Here is a 16678-nt window from a genome sequence, read left to right on the forward strand (position 1 = left end):
TCATGCTCTGCCAGGGAGGCGGTCTGCAAACGGAACTGGGAGGGAGCACAGTCAGGACAGGTGACCCAAAGTGACCAAGGGGATGTTCCACACCACAGGACGTCGTGCCCGGTGTATGAGCTCGGGGGAGTTACCTGGAAAGGTGGGCGATCTGGTTTCAGGAACGGGAAGTCTGGCTCAGTCAGTGGGTGGTCAGCAATTGCATTGTGCATCACTTGTTGTTGTTGTTGCTGTTATTACAAACATTGTATTTTACTTAATTTTGATTACTAAACTGTTCTTACGTCAACATACAAGTTTTAATTCGAGTCACCTCCCCATTCCACCCAGGCGAGGGGATAAGAAAGGAAGAGGGGAGGGGAAGCCGAGCGAGCGGCTGCGCGGTGCTCCATCTCCAGCCGACCGTCAAACACGTCAGCTGCGCGTCCCCAGCTGCCCGGCCCCCGCCCGTCCCCCCGTGGCGTGGCTCGGCTCGGCGCGCTGGCCCCGGGCCGGGCTGCAGAGGCGGTCTCAGCGGCCGCCCCGCCCGCGGGAGGGAGGGAAGGTCGGCGGCCGTGCGGCCCCCAGCCAGGCCCGGGCGGAGGGGCGGTGTCTGAGCTCGGGCGGTGTCTGCGCCCGGGTCGTGCCCGCCATGCTGTCTCTGTCCCTGCTCCGCCGCCCGCTCGCCGCCGCCGCCCGCCTGGCCCTGCCGCTTGCCGGCCCGCAGGTAGCGGCGGAGTGGGGGGGGCGATGCCCTCAGGGCGGGCCTGGCGCTGCTGCGACACCGTCTGTCACGAGCCTGCGGGCGGGCACGAGCGCGCCGGGCCCGAGCCCTGCCCGGAATGGCGTGGGATCCGTGCCCGGGTCACGGGGCGCTTTCCTTTGGGACCGGACGCTGAGATCAGCGGGTCCAACCGTGCTCGAGCACCCGAGCCCTGTGAACCAGACCGTGGCGCCACGTGTAACGTCCAGTCTTTCCTTAAACCCCTCGAGGGACGGCGGCTCCACCATCTCCCTGGACAGCCCATTCCAATGTCTCGTCACCCCTTCTGTCACGAATTTCTTCCTGATGGCCATTCTGAACCTTTCCTGCTGCAGCTTGAGACTGTGACCTCTTACCCTGTCCCTGTTCTCTGCCTGCGAGCAGAAGCCGACCCTCCCCGGCTACAGCCTCTTTTTAGGGGGCTGTAGAGAGTGATAAAGCCCCCTCTGAGCATCCTTTTCTCCGGGCTAAACGCTCCCAGCTCCCTCAGCTTGTCCTCCTAAGACTTGTACTCCAGACCCTTCGCCAGCTCTACTGCCCTTCTCTGGAACAGAAGTGTTCTTGCAGTGTCCCCGTATTTGCTTAAGCACTAGAAAGCATCAGTGCCTCTCTTTTCCCACAGAAATCCGGTGTGTAATGGGTCGACTCTGCAGGCTCACCACTCGGTCGGGATTTTGCAGGGGCTTATAACAGCCGCAAGGAGCTGTGACTCGTGGCAAGTGATGCTAGGTGTGTCGTGCTGCAGAGGGCCATTGGGCAACAAGGCCTTTGGCCTTGGCCTTCTGTACTGAGCGACCTGAGAGTGCAGCCAGCTGGGAGGTCGGGCTCTTCTCCCAGGCAACCAGTCACAGAATGAGAGGATGTGGCCTCAAGTTGTCTAAACCAGGAGAGGTTTAGATTGAATATTAGGAAAAAATTATTCACTGAAAGGGTTGTAAAGCATTGGAACAGGCTGCCCAGGGAAGTGGTGGAGTCACTAGCTCCAGAAGTGTTCGGAAAACAGGTAGATATGTCATGGTGGATATGGTTTAGTGGTGGACATGGCACACCTGGATTGAGGGTAGATAGGATGATCTTGAAGTTATTTCCAAACTGAAACAATTCTGTTCTGTGGCTTGAGCTGCGTGGTGCACGTACCTGCAGATTCTTGTGAAATAAGACATGTCCAAAATCCATCTTGCAGCTGCCTCCGTGCAAATATGGGCTAAGGCCAAATATGTGTTTTGGCCTTAATTTTTCGTGTTTTACTTGAGAGGTGAGCAACAGGTTATTGAGGCTGTAGCAAAAGTACGCCTAGTCTGGGACTCTTAAAGGGTCATCTTACAGGAATAGAAAAACTGTTCTTGACCAGTCCTTGGGAAACAGCCAAGAAAGGGTTAGGATGCAGACTTAAGCAATCCTGTGTTGGAATGAATTACTCTTTTCCCAAGTGTTGGTATCTTTTTCTTTCTTTTGCCAATAATATGTAATTTGCTGATGCTGATATAAGATTGTAAGTGGAAAACACGATGCAGTAGTGTGAGTTGGTTGGATAAGCATAACACGGGCAAATGTTGCTGTTGCTTCCTCTTTGGTGGCATCCCAGCAACCTTGCTTTTGAATAATGTGTTTAGCCAAATACATCTTACTGCTGACTTCCTGAGGAAGGGATTGAGAAAAGGAAAATCCTGCTTTGTTATGAGCTGATAATTAAACAGTTGAGGGCATCAAATAAAAATAAAACAGACATCACAGTCTGTTGCATTACCAAAAGGAGTGGCAGCAAATAATGCGCATGGGACCTATTTCCAAAGAAAAGTGTCACAAGGCACTTCTTTTGTAGTGAACAACATGAAGGAAGTACCCCTCTCCCAGCCTGCAGTAAAAGATCCTTCTATAGCATCACATTAATTTAAAAAAATACAACTTTCTGGCTTGAGAATTATTTCTTCTAATTTTTCTTACTATTTTCTTTCAGGCACGCCTTGCTACAGGGCCCAGACAAAATAATGGCATTTTCTATGAGATTCGCACATACGAAGTTAAGCCAGCGAAGATGAAGGAGTTTTTGGAACTGGTCAACAAGTACATGCACTTCCGCACGGCTCACTCGGAGCTGGTGGGATTCTGGTACACAGAGCTGGGAGCGATGAATAAGGTGTTTCACATTTGGAAGTATGGTACGGTCAACATCCCTTTGCATTGCTTTGCTCTCTGTATGTTCCCTGTCTCCTAGGCAAGAAGGTGAGGGGAGAGCTTACCTGGCTTCTATTTGTTGCTCTTACTGTAAGGAGGTGCCCTCAAAACATTGCTCCTGTACTGAGTAGTGACAAGAGCACTTCAGAGCTTGTCAGAACAACTTGGTATGTTGGGATGAGAAAGTTACAAATGTTCTTGAACAGCAGTTTCTGCTCAAAACAGGTATAATAGAGGAACTGTGGCAGAGTGCTTTGTTCATGGTAAATGTTTTTAACTTAGGGTCAGTTTCACAAATGTCTTGAAACTTTCAATATGAATGGTAGAAAGGAACTACGCGCACACATGCAGTCTATGTGTGTTTATGTTCATGGATAATTGTACTCCAATTTGAGCTCAGAGTAACAATCAACCCATTAAAAAGTGAGCATGCAGTTTGCATGGTTAAAATCCTTCTGCAGTGGGCCTGTACCAAGATAAGAAGCCACTCCACCATGTCTGACTTCACAAGTGCCCAGAGTGTTTTGTTGGAGCTTTAGCCTTGCTAGCAATAGGCTTTTTGCGGTATAATCAACTTTTTTCGTTGTTGGAGTTGGTGCTGACATGGAAGGTTCAGGTCAGCCAAGGAAGGCTACTATTACACCAAAAAGTAGATGCATAGGCTGTGGTTTTTGTGGAGCCTAAGGGAAGCTGATACATGGGTTACAGAGGAGTGGGGTCATGCTGGTATAATTCCCCTTGAACACCTGCTGCAGTCCAGCTATATCTGCATGTTGAGACAGTGTGCTCATTGAAGTCCAGTATGTTCACAGTACCTGTTTAGGTTAATGTATCACCCCTTTTGTTTTGGAGGGGTGAATGATGGAATCATAGACTCATAGAATGGTTTGGTTCCTCTCAACCATATTACGCAGGGCCCCATCCAGGCTGGCCTTGAACACTTCTAGGCACTGGGCATCTACAGCTTCTCTGAGCAATCTGCTCCAGTGAATAATTTCTCACAGTGAAGAATTTCTTCATTCTATATAATCTAAATCTTGTTTCTGTGAGCCTTGACATAGTTTCCAGAAGGATCTGCTCCTTGATCTTGCCAGGCACAGAGGCGAGACTGACCAGGCTGTAGATCTGCAGTTCTCCTTTATGTCCCTTTTTAAAAATGGCTTGCCTTAACTTCTCAAATATGATGAATAGTGGCTTAGCCACTTCTGCCAGTTCCCTCAGGACCTGTGAATGTATCTCATCAAGTCCCATGGACCTGTACACCTTCACGTTCCTTAGATGGGCTCAAACCTGAACTTTTCCTACAGCAGGAGGTTCTTCATTCTCCCAGTCCCTGCCTTTGCTTGCTTTGACTTGGGTGGTCTGGCTGGAGCACTTGCCAGTACATACCAAGGCAAAAAAGGACACTGAGAACCTCAGCATTTTTCATGACCTGGGCAGCCATGTCTTCTTTTTCCTTCAAGACAGGGCCATTAATCTGTCAATTTTTTTATACAATACTTGCATTTATAAATTGTCCTACTTCTCAGAATGTTTTAGTCTTGGCTATTGTTAGTCTCTCTAAATAAAAAAAAGAAAAATCATCTATGGGAAACTTGTAAAATCCAAAATTGACGAAAAACCTATACTTTTTGTTTCATAGCAAGTGTTTTACATGTCTAATTGTGGTGGTTCATCTCCCTCCCCCACCCTCCACCCTGAGACCACACTATGATGTGATAAACCAAGAAACTTTACAACATCCTTCCTTCGTGATTCATCACACCCCTGCTTAAATAATCACTTTATTTACCTCTTGGTCCCAAGATACTGGTATTTCTCAAGGTTCTTCCCATTCTGAGATGCTGGCTTTTTCTTTTGTAATACTGGGAGCAGTCTACATAAATATATTGCTTAAGATGCCACTGCAGCCTGAGCAGTTGAAATTCAGATGCCCTTAATTAAGTGGATTTGTTTTTCTTCAAGAAAAAAAAAAGAAGAAAAAGTTTAGCTTTTGGGCATTTAGCATCTTTTTTATGTAACTGAACACACAAGCATTACTTCTGCACTTTTAATGTCACTTTATATAAGCCAAACCACATTTATTAGTTTTTCTCTTGGTAGGCTATTCTCCCGATTTTTTTTTTCCACTTCACTTCCACTTTTCTTTCTCCAAATCTTATCCTTGGTAACTGTTGCCGCATCCAGTAATTCCTTCCATTGCTGTGTAACAGTAGAATTACTTAACTTATTTTAACTCTTTTGTAAACTTCCTTGGAAAATTTCATTTGGCTTGAATCCATTTTAATCTGAGAGCTAAAAAAGCTTTTAAAGGAATTTTTGCAGAACTTAAAAGGAGCTCACCACATCTGCTTTAAGCTAATATGATGTCGAAAAATACTAGTTTCAAAATGAGATAAATATTTTGCCCTCTTGTAATTATATGTTTTGATTGTGTCTAATATGACATTAAGTGCATTTCTTCATAGTTTTTTTTCCCTTTTTTTACAGATAATTTTGCTCACAGAACTGCAGTCCGGCAGGCACTAGCCAATGACAAAGACTGGCAGGGAAAATTCATCTCTGTGGTTCTCCCCTTCATAGAGAAGCAGCACAATGAGGTTGCTTATCTGGTGCCCTGGTGTCAACTTGGGAAGCCTCCAAAAGAAGGGGGTGAGCTTATCTCCTCTTTGGCTGATTAAAGTTACTGACACTAACAAGAAAGGACTTAAAGTTTAAACCAGGTATTGCATAGTTTTATGACCTTTATGTAACAAATGCATGTACGTGCACCCATGTGGAAAAGGTAACATAACACAGATGAGGGAGAGAATTTTTAGGAGGGATTTGACACTAACATACACCAATAACTGACTGGAGTCCTCATCCATAAGTTGTTAATGATCCTGATCGTTAAGGCTGTTAATGTTAAATGAACGCGCAAAATGGCAATGCCATAGTAGTGGTCAGAGTAGTCATCCTGGACTTCCTTTGTCTATCCTTCAGTGAGAGGGCATTTCCTGGAAAATTGTTCTCTTTCACAGAGATTTTTCCCTTTTCAATTTGCTTTGATGTTACTGCTTCTCTCACGGTAGTAGTTTAAAAGATTCCCTACTTTTTTAAAGATACATGAAAGTCAAGCATACTTTGTAACACACATTACAAACATACTTTGTAGCCTTTGTAACATGGGTTTGGTGTGAAAGTCATGTCCCTATGTATTTTAATTCTGTAGCAAATTTGATTTCAATAGTATTGACTGTTCCACAATTTATGAACATTTGCAGACCTTGTTGCATGAAATGACATGCAACAGCTTCAGCCCTCAGCACATGTATAGATACAGTAATCTTTGTTTTTAATTTCCCCAGGATTTGGAATTTTATGCTGCTGCAGTTGAATTTGAAAGCAGTTGAGTTTTCTCTAAAATCTGGAGTTACGACTTTTCAAACATTGTTGTAGTTTATCCCCAGCCCGTTGCTGGAGAACGACACCAGACACTGCCAAGTAGCAAGTGTCTGACTTTCTATTACCTTGTCAGAAATTGTGATCTGAAGTAACTACCTGAACAGAAAGAAGACAAGTAACTTCTAGTAGGACTGGAGTTTCTTGGCAAATTATGCAATTTTTCTACAAATAAGGGAGATTGCTTGGCACAGCAGAGGTACTAAACTAGTTCTGCTGTGTTGGTTATGCTGTCAGATCTTACTGTGACCAACTGCCAGGAGTCAAAGGGGTTTGTAATGTCATAAACCACTTCAATGCCAAAAAATATCACCAGTCTTAGAAAAGACCACCCAGCATTGCTCGAGCAGTCACCCAAATCCCTCAAACATGTATGAGCACTTGTGATTTCTGCAAAGTAGTCTGAATCTCCCAAAATTTCCATGCAACCTTGAAAATTGCTAAGTTGAGCTCTGTGTGAAGCTACCTGTTCTTCAGGGCTGTGGTACTTATATTTACACTTGAGCTAACTGCAGTTAGCTCACTAGCCTGTGCTCTTGTGAGCCCCTTACAGCTGTGAGTTCTTGTGCCTGTTGGGTTGAAGGGGCAGTTTCCTGCTGTCCCCAAATGGCAGGGAAATGTCATCCTGGTTTCACAGCAAATACACTGTGGCCATGACACACTGTTCAAGAACTGGTACATTAATTTGTATTTCCTTCCTTTTGGTAATGTTTGCCTTTTCTTCTAGGGGTATATGAATGGGTCACTTTCCAGATGAAGCCTGGTGGGCCAGCATTGTGGGGTGAAGCATTTCGGGCTGCAATCAATGCTCACATCAATACAGGATATACCAGGCTGATTGGTGTTTTCCACACAGAATATGGATTACTTAACACAGGTACTCATCAATTTCTGATACAGACTTTGGCATGGGAAGGGGCAGAGGCAGAGGGGCAAGCCCCCATCCTAGATCAGGATTGGCCAGATGAAAATGTTGGTGTGGATCACCAAAGTTCTGTAAACAGTCCTTAAACCCATCTTTGTGTATCGGGTTATAGGCTTAAGCCAGTTACCACAATCTTAAAAGACTCTCAGGTCTGATGTTAAAGTCAAACCATGTAAAGGCTCAGTAAAAGATCATCCCATCGCTGGCATGCCAGGAGAATTGTTTCTCCTAACTGCAAGGCATGTAGCAGGTGAAGGCAAATTGCTTGGACTTACAGTACAGGTTGTATTGCAACATAACAGTGTTCAGCTGAGTTTATTTGTACTTTCTCAGTCCATGTGTTGTGGTGGAATGAGAGCGCAGATCACCGGGCAGCAGGAAGACACCGTGCCCACGAAGATGCCAGAGTCGTAGCAGCTGGTAAGACATGATAGATCCAGAGAATTCACTCATGTTACCTGCACACATGCTGAGAAAAATATTACTTTTCACTGGAATACTGTCTTAATTAAACATGCATTTAATTTTAGTGCGCGACAGTGTCAGATTCTTGGAGTCCCAGCAAAATGCACTTCTTGTTCCTCTGCAATGCTCACCGCTGAAGTAACCTTCTTCTAAAGGATGTAACTGATGGCGGAAGAGACACGATGGAAGTACTGTCACCAAGTGACATGGATCCCCAAACCCTTATGACCTTAGCTGTTCTTCACTTGACAAGAAATGGATGCAAAATGCTGATCACTAGCAATATAAATCAGCACTCTGATACCAATTGCTAAACAAAACTTTATGGTGATTGTTCCACATCTCCAGGAAGAAGAACTTGGGCCATATCATGACACGAACCATGCTTCACCAATTTTTTATTTTAATCCCTAAGTTCTTCATGCTTTTTTGCATAGCAAGAACACTTCTCAAACTCAGTAAGTTAAGTGCTCTTGTCCAGCATTCCAGCCAGGGATGGTATCATTTTCATAACATACTTTGATGCCTCTTAAAATTATCACTTCTTAATTATTCCATACAGTTTAAGAAGGAAAGCTCGCACATGTATCTTACCCAATTATGTTTTAATCAGACTTCTCATTGGGATGCTTTATATTAATTCTGGGCAATGTGAAAAATCAATGTTGCTGGAATTGCACTTAGGTGCTACAGTAGGGCTGATCAGGTAGTGTATCCTATTGAGCTCTGCCATGAGACTTTTTACTTAATAGCTTGTTATGGTTCACTTCAGCCTTTTCCTTTTTTTGTTCATTAAACACTGCCTCAAAACTGTGAATTACCCTAATAAGCTTTGCCTTGGGTATTTTAATATTTGTGTAGAGTGATAAAGCTGATGAACCCTTCTTGTTCAATTGTGTCATCAGACTCAACTGATCTACATGTGCTTGCATTCTTTAAAATACGTTTTGTCAGACTCTTGAAAGCTAAATAAATGAGCATAAAGCTTTAATTTTTGTTTTTTATGGCTCAAGCTCTTATTCTTTTTCAAGTATGAAATGATAAATTGCATTCTCCAAGTACAATATTCATTTTACAGGTCTTGCCTTTTGGTCAACAAGGAGTTGCTTTAGAAACAGTAATCTAGAGTGAATAGCAATAGGGCAGAGGGCACATGGGCTGAGAAATGAGACTTCCACGTACAGTGGTACAGAGCACCCTCTTCTGCAATTTATAGGTATTGACTATAAATTGCAGAGCACTTGGGAGGCTTTTCTATGTGTAAATTATGGACCTGCAATAAGCAGTTGATTTCTCTACTGAAGTATCTTTGTGCAGTTTGCCTAACGATTACTGCTTCTTTGAAGTGCATTAAGATCTCACAGAAAGCACTAAAACCATCTCTAGGCAATTATGCTTGTGTCCAAAGTGGGGGGCTGGAATCTGGCTGCTGTAGTTTAGGGAATGTAACAGTTTCTAGCTCCCATGTCATCATACATTACTCCCTCCAACAAAGCCATGTTTAGCAGTCTCAGGGTGGAACAAACACTACTTCAGTGACCACTGTCCCACATTTTACAAATCAACTTTTTAAGGCACAAACAGCTCACGAACCATCGTATTATTCAGAACGTTGCCTTACACTGGGTTCTTTCAAAGGAAGACTTTAATAACAAAAACATTGGCTGAAAATTGGGGAGAGAGTTAAAAAGACTTTTTTTTATTTGAATGTGAAAATTGTTTTACTGGGGTTTTGTTTGGTTGTTTTGTTTTTTTTAATTAAAACTATCTTCTTTAACACCAGCATTGAGAGTAAAGAATATTCAAGATGTTAGAGGTGTGCTTTATCCTGAGGTGCCAGCTAGACACTGGATTAAAACAGAAAGCCAAAGAAACTAAGAGGACTGGGCAATCACCAATCATATGAAGTTCAACAAGGGAAAGTGCCAGATTCTGCATCTGGGATGGGGCACTCCTGGGTGTACAGACAGACTGGGGAATGAGATGTTGGAAAGCAGCAGCATGGAAAGGCACCTGGGGTTTTTGGTCGATGGCAAGTTGAATTTGAGCCAGCAGTGCCCCGGCAGCCAGGAAGGCCAACCCTGTCCTGGGGTGCATCAGGCACAGCATCACCAACTGGGCAAGGGAAGGGATTGTCCTGCTCTGCTTTGCACTGGGACAGCCTCACCTCCAGTGCTGGGGGCAGTTTTGGGTGCCACAATGTAAAAAAGACATTATTAGAGAGGGCTAACAAAGATGGTGAAGGGCCTCGAGGAGAAGTTGTATGAGGAGCAGCTGAGGTCATGTGGTTCATTCAGATTAGAGGAGACTGAGGGGAGACCACATTGCACTCCACAACTTCCTCCTGAGAGGAAGAGGAGGGGCAGGCACTGATGTCTTCTCTCTGATACCCAGGGACAGGGCCTGAGGGAATGGCATGAAGTTGTGTCAGGGGAGGTTAAGGTTGTATATTAGAGATCCTTCACCTAGAGGGTGCTCTGGCACTGGAGCAGGCTCCCCAGGGAAGTAGTCACAGCACCAGCCTGACAGAATTCAACAGACATTTGGACAACACTCTCAGGCACAGGATGTGACTCTGGGGGATGATGGTGTGCAGGGCCAGGATTAGGACTGGATGATCCTTGAGGGTCCCTCCCAACTCAGCATATTCTGTGATTCTGTGAAAATTTAACTGGTTTCTTATCTCAGGATGAATGTTCCTGATGAGTTTAACTTGAAGAGTTGGTTGGATATTGGAACTTGGTTGATAGTGATGGTATAGGCAGTAGCAGACATTTTCGTATCAGCTTTTCCTTGAGCAATCACACTGTTTTTCTGCTTTCATTTGTAAACTGCTGTTCAAAATCAGCCTAGTGTATAGGGTGTTTTTAGAAAGGAGCAGCAATCAGCAACAGTTGCAAGTCGCATCTCTGAATTTTTATTACAGAGGTAGGTACTTGGGTTGGGATTTAAACATCCAGAGGATTTTGTTATGCTTTGCAGTTGGATTTGACAGTTAACCAATCACTTGCTATAGACCTTTTTATTTACTAACTTTAAAGTAGAACTTACCTTTCAAATCTTGGATCTCCTCATTTACCTGAAAACAGTGTATCTACTCCATGCTAATTTTTAGAGCTACTGCATTGAAGTTCACAAGAAAACAAAACCAGGCAAAACAAGATTCTAGCAGCATTCCTCATAACAAATGCAAAAATTACACTTGTGAAGACCAACGGTGCTACAACAACTTTATTTTTTACTTAATACAAGGCAATTAGAGTGCCTTTTAATACTTCACATAACAGATATTAGCAAATACAAATATATATACCTTTTTTTTGCCTTTAATGAAAATGTCCATTTAAGGATTTAACTTAGATATTTCAGTTGTGAAATCTCTCTAGATTTTTGCAAAGTTAACAGATATTCCAGTGCAAAAATAGATCCCATTACAGATAGCATAAAGTGCTTGGAACGAAGGACCAACCATAATTCAGGAGGGAAAGATAAGCACAAAGTGGTTGTTTAACCATGGGGAAAGTACAACAACTCCTTACTGAAATACAAATGTACTACAATGAGGGATACAACATGTCAATAGTACTGAAGTTAAAATAAGTTAACACCTCAGTGCAGTTTCATTATCAAGAGTGGTTCATACGTGTGTGACTCTAGAGTGATTTTTCCCCAACACATAACTGAATGAGTAAATCTGTGGCTGTCTGAACGTATTCCATGACAAATCTTCACGCCAGTGTTGCATTATGCTGTCTGTTCAGTACATAAAATGTAGGTCAGAGCTGTGAAGTTAATAACCACATTTACTGCAACATTTTGTCAGCAGACCCTGTAAGCATGACAGTCATGGGGCAGTAGGAATCAATCATCTTTTTGGTGGGCTAAGGAAAGTGTATTACCATGTAACTGTTATTTCCTGATACATTAATTTAAATGAGCAGTTACCAACAGCAAACCACAGCCCTTTCAGGATCAAATCTGAATCCTCCTAGAACTCGTTCTAGCTCTACATGCACTAGTTTGGTGCAGTGCAAAACTTTAGCACTTCACTTCAGTTATTTAATGCTGATTTGTAATAGTGACTTTTAGCAGTGGCAAGCCTCCAGTCCATGCTACCTGTTTCAATGATACCGTGACATACTTGTAGCCTGTTCAGGAGTAGTCATGGCTGTAGCTCTGCTGTTTCTGCACCTGGAAGTGTGGTGTATTCATCACCCTGTAACTCATCCCCATAGAGTGACGATGCCATAAAGGTAATAACAAAGCATGTTTTAAGTGAGGTATACCAATCCCCTTTACACTCCTTTTCTCAATCCCCTTAGCAATGAATTATACAGATTAAAAAAAAAAAAAAAGTATGAAAAAGGCACTTCAGCAGAGCCTGTAATAAGCTCTTACTTTACCTCAAGGCAGGACACAGACGGACAGGGAACTTGTTTTAACGATGTTTTAAAAAAGTTGAGTTGGTCAGTGTTACCAAGTATTCTTGGAAATATGTAATAAATCTTCTTCAGGCTAATGCCAGCCTCTTAAGTGTTTGCTGGGCTGCTATGGTCATTCACAGAAGAAAATGGTCCATGATTGATTCATGGAGTAGCATCAAAATGAGTGCAGAACCTCTGTGGGTATTTAAAGCAGAGGCATGACATACATGAATAGCTCAGGAACTGCACTTGTGTTCAAACCACATTACTGAACCAATTTTCGAATGTAAAAGCAACACAGAGGGGCCCTAAAAGCATACTCTCCCATGACCGTTGTACAATGTGAACAAAAATTGGTTGTTCTTGCTATATAATTTCCCCTCTAATATTAGTCTGGCTTTATAAAACTTAAAAACTGACTGATGGACTGTAGCACTGTTACTTTGAACTCTCTTGGTTTTCAGAGGGATTTTTACTGAAACAGTTGTTTGTCACATGTATAATAAGGGTGTATTCTCCAGTTAGGGATCAGCTAATGACTGAAACTACACTGCACAACAGAAGCAGAAACTTACACATTAATGTTATACCAGTTTCCAAAGAGGAAAATTTTAGGTGAACAACTTGCAGTTGTTTGCAGAGAGCAGCTGATTGCTAGAATCTGGAAAGTGGTCAGATCATGAATGCAGCTATCCACCAAATGGATAGAAAGAGAGCATAGCATTACAGGCATAATGTAAAGAAATACCGTGGCTACAAAGATCAACTGAAAGCATTTTCAATCCCTAATTATGCTACCTACCTATTTAAAGTCATAAATAATACTGTTTAAAAAAAAAATCTACATCTTGTTTCTAGTTTTATCTGGCAAAGCCAGAAAGAGCCACATGCTTGTGCTAAGCAATAATTCCAGATGATGGGTACCTTTCTGGTGCAAAGCAGGGGTTAAAGAGCAGATATTACAAATCTGAGTGGTATCTCATGATTTAGAAGTTGCTCTTGGCATTAGCAGCTTGTACAACTACTGAGTTTGCTGCTGTGGTCCAAACCCTAGGTCTGCTTCTCACCCACTTCTTCCTACTAGACGTTCATGCAGCTGCGACAGTACCTCAAAGGAGCAGGAAAGTACTTAACTGCACAAACACCTAGTCAGTATGTTGTTGATTGTGATGCTGGTGGGACAATCATGCATTTGGAGGGTTCACAGTTCTGCATATCACCACTTGCTGATGATGTATGGTTATGATAGCCTGTCTCTTGCCATCCCATCTGCACAGTACTGCTTTGTGGCCTCAGATTTGCCACCACCAACCTACACCAGTTTAGAAAAAGCCAGCTGGTGAGGTAAGTTTTCACAGCCTGGGGCTACAGCACTGGTGGTGACTTTTCTTGCCACTGACTGTTTTGGTGCATTCATTGCCAGCAATGGATATAGCACCAGCAAATTCCCACTCCTGACATGAATGTTCTAAAGACTAAAACATGCATGTCTGAAATATCTGTAAATAACCACTGGCCATGATTCCTCAATGAATTATCTTAGCAACCCTAATAAAAACATACTGTACAGAACAAGATACAGTATGGTTGAAAGCCCACAGCATCTAGTGGGTGCTTTACCACAGCTTCAGAGTTATACTGTAATGAGCTAAGTTCAAGTCTTTCACTTGAGAACAGTACAAGACGACTCCATGAGGCACTGCCCCTGTAAAGGAATTGTTTTCTTTGCATTGAACTGCATTGCATTGAATGGTTATCAGTAGAGTGTCCAGTTGCTTTTCCTCTAGCTTCTTTGGGAGTATCCTATCCCAGGAAAAGGAAGTTTGCATTCAGCTCGTCATTTCTTTGATGAAATTGGCTCACACACAACTTTCCTTTACCTTCTCATCTTGCAGGAAGGAGTTAAGGATTGCAATGTCTACCACAGTCTGGTTTTTGTGCAATGACAGGTCCTTAGTATGGTCGTCGTCACTTTGGTCCTTAGCAAAATTTACAAAAACCTACAAGAAAAAAGGAAGGCCATGTCACACATCACCACAGTATTTCATTAATTTGTGGTATTTGAAGCACTGGGCATCCTGAAACAGTCCTGGCATTCAGTACTCTTAATACAGTCCTTAAAAGATAGGTCCATTAAATTGGTGGATTTACTCCTACTTCTGCACAAAGAAGTTCTTGGTATCCAAGCTACTAAAAACTTACTTGGTCAAGTGTGGTCTGAGAAACGGAGTAGTCTTCTATGTGGAGTCTCTTTTTGTTCTGGGAGAGAATACTGAATATTTTGGCCAGGGAGGATGGTGAAGAGGGAAGTTGGTACTGCAGCATATTCCGATGCTTTTCCTTCAGGACACTTCCAGGGAAGGCATGCCCAAAGAACTCCTCAACAGGCTTCAGGTCTGGGTTTGCCCCTGCAATTCTCACCACTATGGTGTAACCATCTCCAAACCTGCAAACAAAAATGTCACCACAAGAGTTAAGTGCTTCTGAAATACAAGTGAGGCTAAAAATTCAGCAGCATTTTCCATAGTCAGAATAGCAATGGAAATGCTGCATGAGGAACTAACCCTAATTGTATCTCCCTAAAAATGCAGAGATCTCTGTGGTGTAAGTGAAAAGAAAACACCTACCTGTTCTTTAGATGCTGGACACTGCCCAGACACCTGAATCGCCCATTGACCATTATCGCCATTCGAGTGCACAGGGCTTCACATTCTTCCATGCTGCAGGCAGAAATAACTTGATTAGTACTGCAAACAGCACTGAAGGGCAGAGCAGAAAGGCTGAGCTTAGCACCCAGCCTTGGCAGATGTAAATGCCAGGGTATGGCACAAGCAGGTTGCTACTCACCTGTGAGATGTGAGCACCACTGATCTCCCCTCTTTGATTACACTCAGAGCGCAATTCCACAAGAAACGACGTGCTTTGGGATCCATCCCTGTTGTTGGCTCATCCTGCAAAATGTATACAAAAACCAGATTACACTGCTACATTCTATTAACAAACACCTCACCTCTGAGATGACCTGTCCATTCTGATTATGGAAACATCAAAAATAAGCAAGTTTGATTCATTTTCTAAATTGAGAAAATAATTTATGCTCCAGATTTTAAATTAGTCCTCATTTGAATGTTTTTCTGTTTTGCAGGAAAAACATTGATGAGCAAAGGTTGCAGACTCACCAGGAACACCACAGGTGGCCCTCCAATGAGGGCAATAGCTGTGGAAAGCTTGCGTCTGTTCCCTCCACTGTAGTTCCCAGCGTATTTTTCTCCATATTTCACAAGGCCCAGTTTCCGAATTGCCCACTCACCAACCTATGACAGACAGCACATCACCACCTTGAATCAAGCACAGCAACATCTGCACAAAGAGATTTTTCTTATGAGCTTTGGCTTTAAACACAGCTTTCAGAAGGGCCATTCATCTGAGGATCTAATGTGGCACAGATATGGGTTTTGAAACACCCTGTTCACCTCTAGATCAGGATATAAATAACCCTGTCCCTGGGAGGCCTGAAAAATCAAACGGCTACAGCTGATGGGCCAGTGGGCATGAGCTCAACATCAGCTGGGCCATGTGAACCATCAGTCTAGCACTCTTAGAAGCACCAGCTTCAGCAAGCTTTTGTACTATGACAAGCTTACAGCAGAGACACGCATGCTACTGACACACCACAATCACACTGTGGTGCATAGATATCCTTTGGATAGATGGGACCTGGTTTGTTATTCTGTAGTATCCCTAATGGTGCCAACAGGCAGGCATCGTTGCCCTGCAGACTAAAACCTGTCCTGGGGAAGAGATTTGGCTACTACTCAAATCACACCCAGAACTGGGTCCCTTTCTGTATGGAGCTGGCGAGAACATCAGAAGAACTTGGCAGCAATCTCAGAAGGAGCTTGAAGGTTTCCCCTCTCTACTCTCACAAAGGGATTCTAGCTACATACCCTAAATATGTACCTACAGCACTCAGATCTCTTACACTAAAAACTTAATTACAGGAAACAGAACTGAGAAGGGTCACCATGGTACTGGCAGCTGTCATCAATTGCCTAAAGACTGTTACTGTAACCTCATGTCTGAATGCTGAAATAGCACCATTTTAATGATGCACCATGATCAGTTGGAAAGCTGTAATAAGTCAGCACAAGGCTCTTGCTAAGCTGTAGAGTGTTTGCTTCTGGGGACTTTAAAGAATTAACTCTTGACAGCAGGTGAGGTTCTGCATGACCTGCAGCTCCACTGCCCTTAAATTCTTATAGAAAGTTGTTCACTGGAGAAGAGCATTCACTATGACAACACAGGACCCAAATTATCTGCCCTTCCATTTAGTACACTTTTCCAGGCAACATTGAAAAAACATGGCAACTTTTGGGCTGCCTGGAAGGAAAAGGGGGAAGATTTCACAATACATTATCTTCAACAGCTTCATAGCACGGCATTACATGAGTTGTGGGGAGGGTTCTTGAAACAAGAACTTGCAAGTTGGTCACTGGGGTGGGT

The 16678-nt window shown here is 43.2% G+C and overlaps 2 protein-coding genes across 5 annotated transcripts in view; one reads left to right on the top strand and one right to left on the bottom strand.

Moving 5' to 3' along the window:
- Positions 1-67: 67 nt before the first annotated feature.
- On the top strand, positions 68-8742 carry NIPSNAP3A (nipsnap homolog 3A). 2 transcript variants are annotated; one of them, XM_085042285.1, is made up of 6 exons: positions 68-142; positions 2700-2901; positions 5408-5569; positions 7089-7238; positions 7620-7706; positions 7817-8742. In XM_085042285.1, exons 1-6 carry the CDS (start codon positions 83-85, stop codon positions 7891-7893), a joined length of 738 nt encoding a protein of 245 aa, XP_084898411.1. In that variant the 5' UTR covers positions 68-82; the 3' UTR covers positions 7894-8742. The 2 variants fall into 2 exon arrangements, with proteins under 2 accessions (XP_084898411.1, XP_084898410.1); XM_085042284.1 differs by lacking the exon at positions 68-142 and adding an exon at positions 515-706.
- A 2225-nt stretch (positions 8743-10967) lies between these two features.
- The window catches only part of ABCA1 (ATP binding cassette subfamily A member 1), a 91763-nt gene continuing 86052 nt past the window's right edge, over positions 10968-16678 (bottom strand). For all 3 annotated transcript variants that reach the window (XM_085042992.1, XM_085042990.1, XM_085042991.1), the window contains exons 46-50: positions 15355-15489; positions 15023-15126; positions 14803-14895; positions 14378-14621; positions 10968-14175 (exon numbers count right to left, since the gene is read on the bottom strand). In XM_085042992.1, coding sequence (XP_084899118.1) covers positions 14035-14175; positions 14378-14621; positions 14803-14895; positions 15023-15126; positions 15355-15489 — 717 coding nt within the window. In that variant the 3' untranslated portion in view covers positions 10968-14034. The remainder of the gene's footprint in view (positions 14176-14377; positions 14622-14802; positions 14896-15022; positions 15127-15354; positions 15490-16678) is intronic.

This window comes from Lichenostomus cassidix, chromosome Z (assembly GCF_008360975.1).
Source record: "Lichenostomus cassidix isolate B80296 chromosome Z, HeHo_3.0, whole genome shotgun sequence".
Taxonomy (NCBI): domain Eukaryota; kingdom Metazoa; phylum Chordata; class Aves; order Passeriformes; family Meliphagidae; genus Lichenostomus; species Lichenostomus cassidix.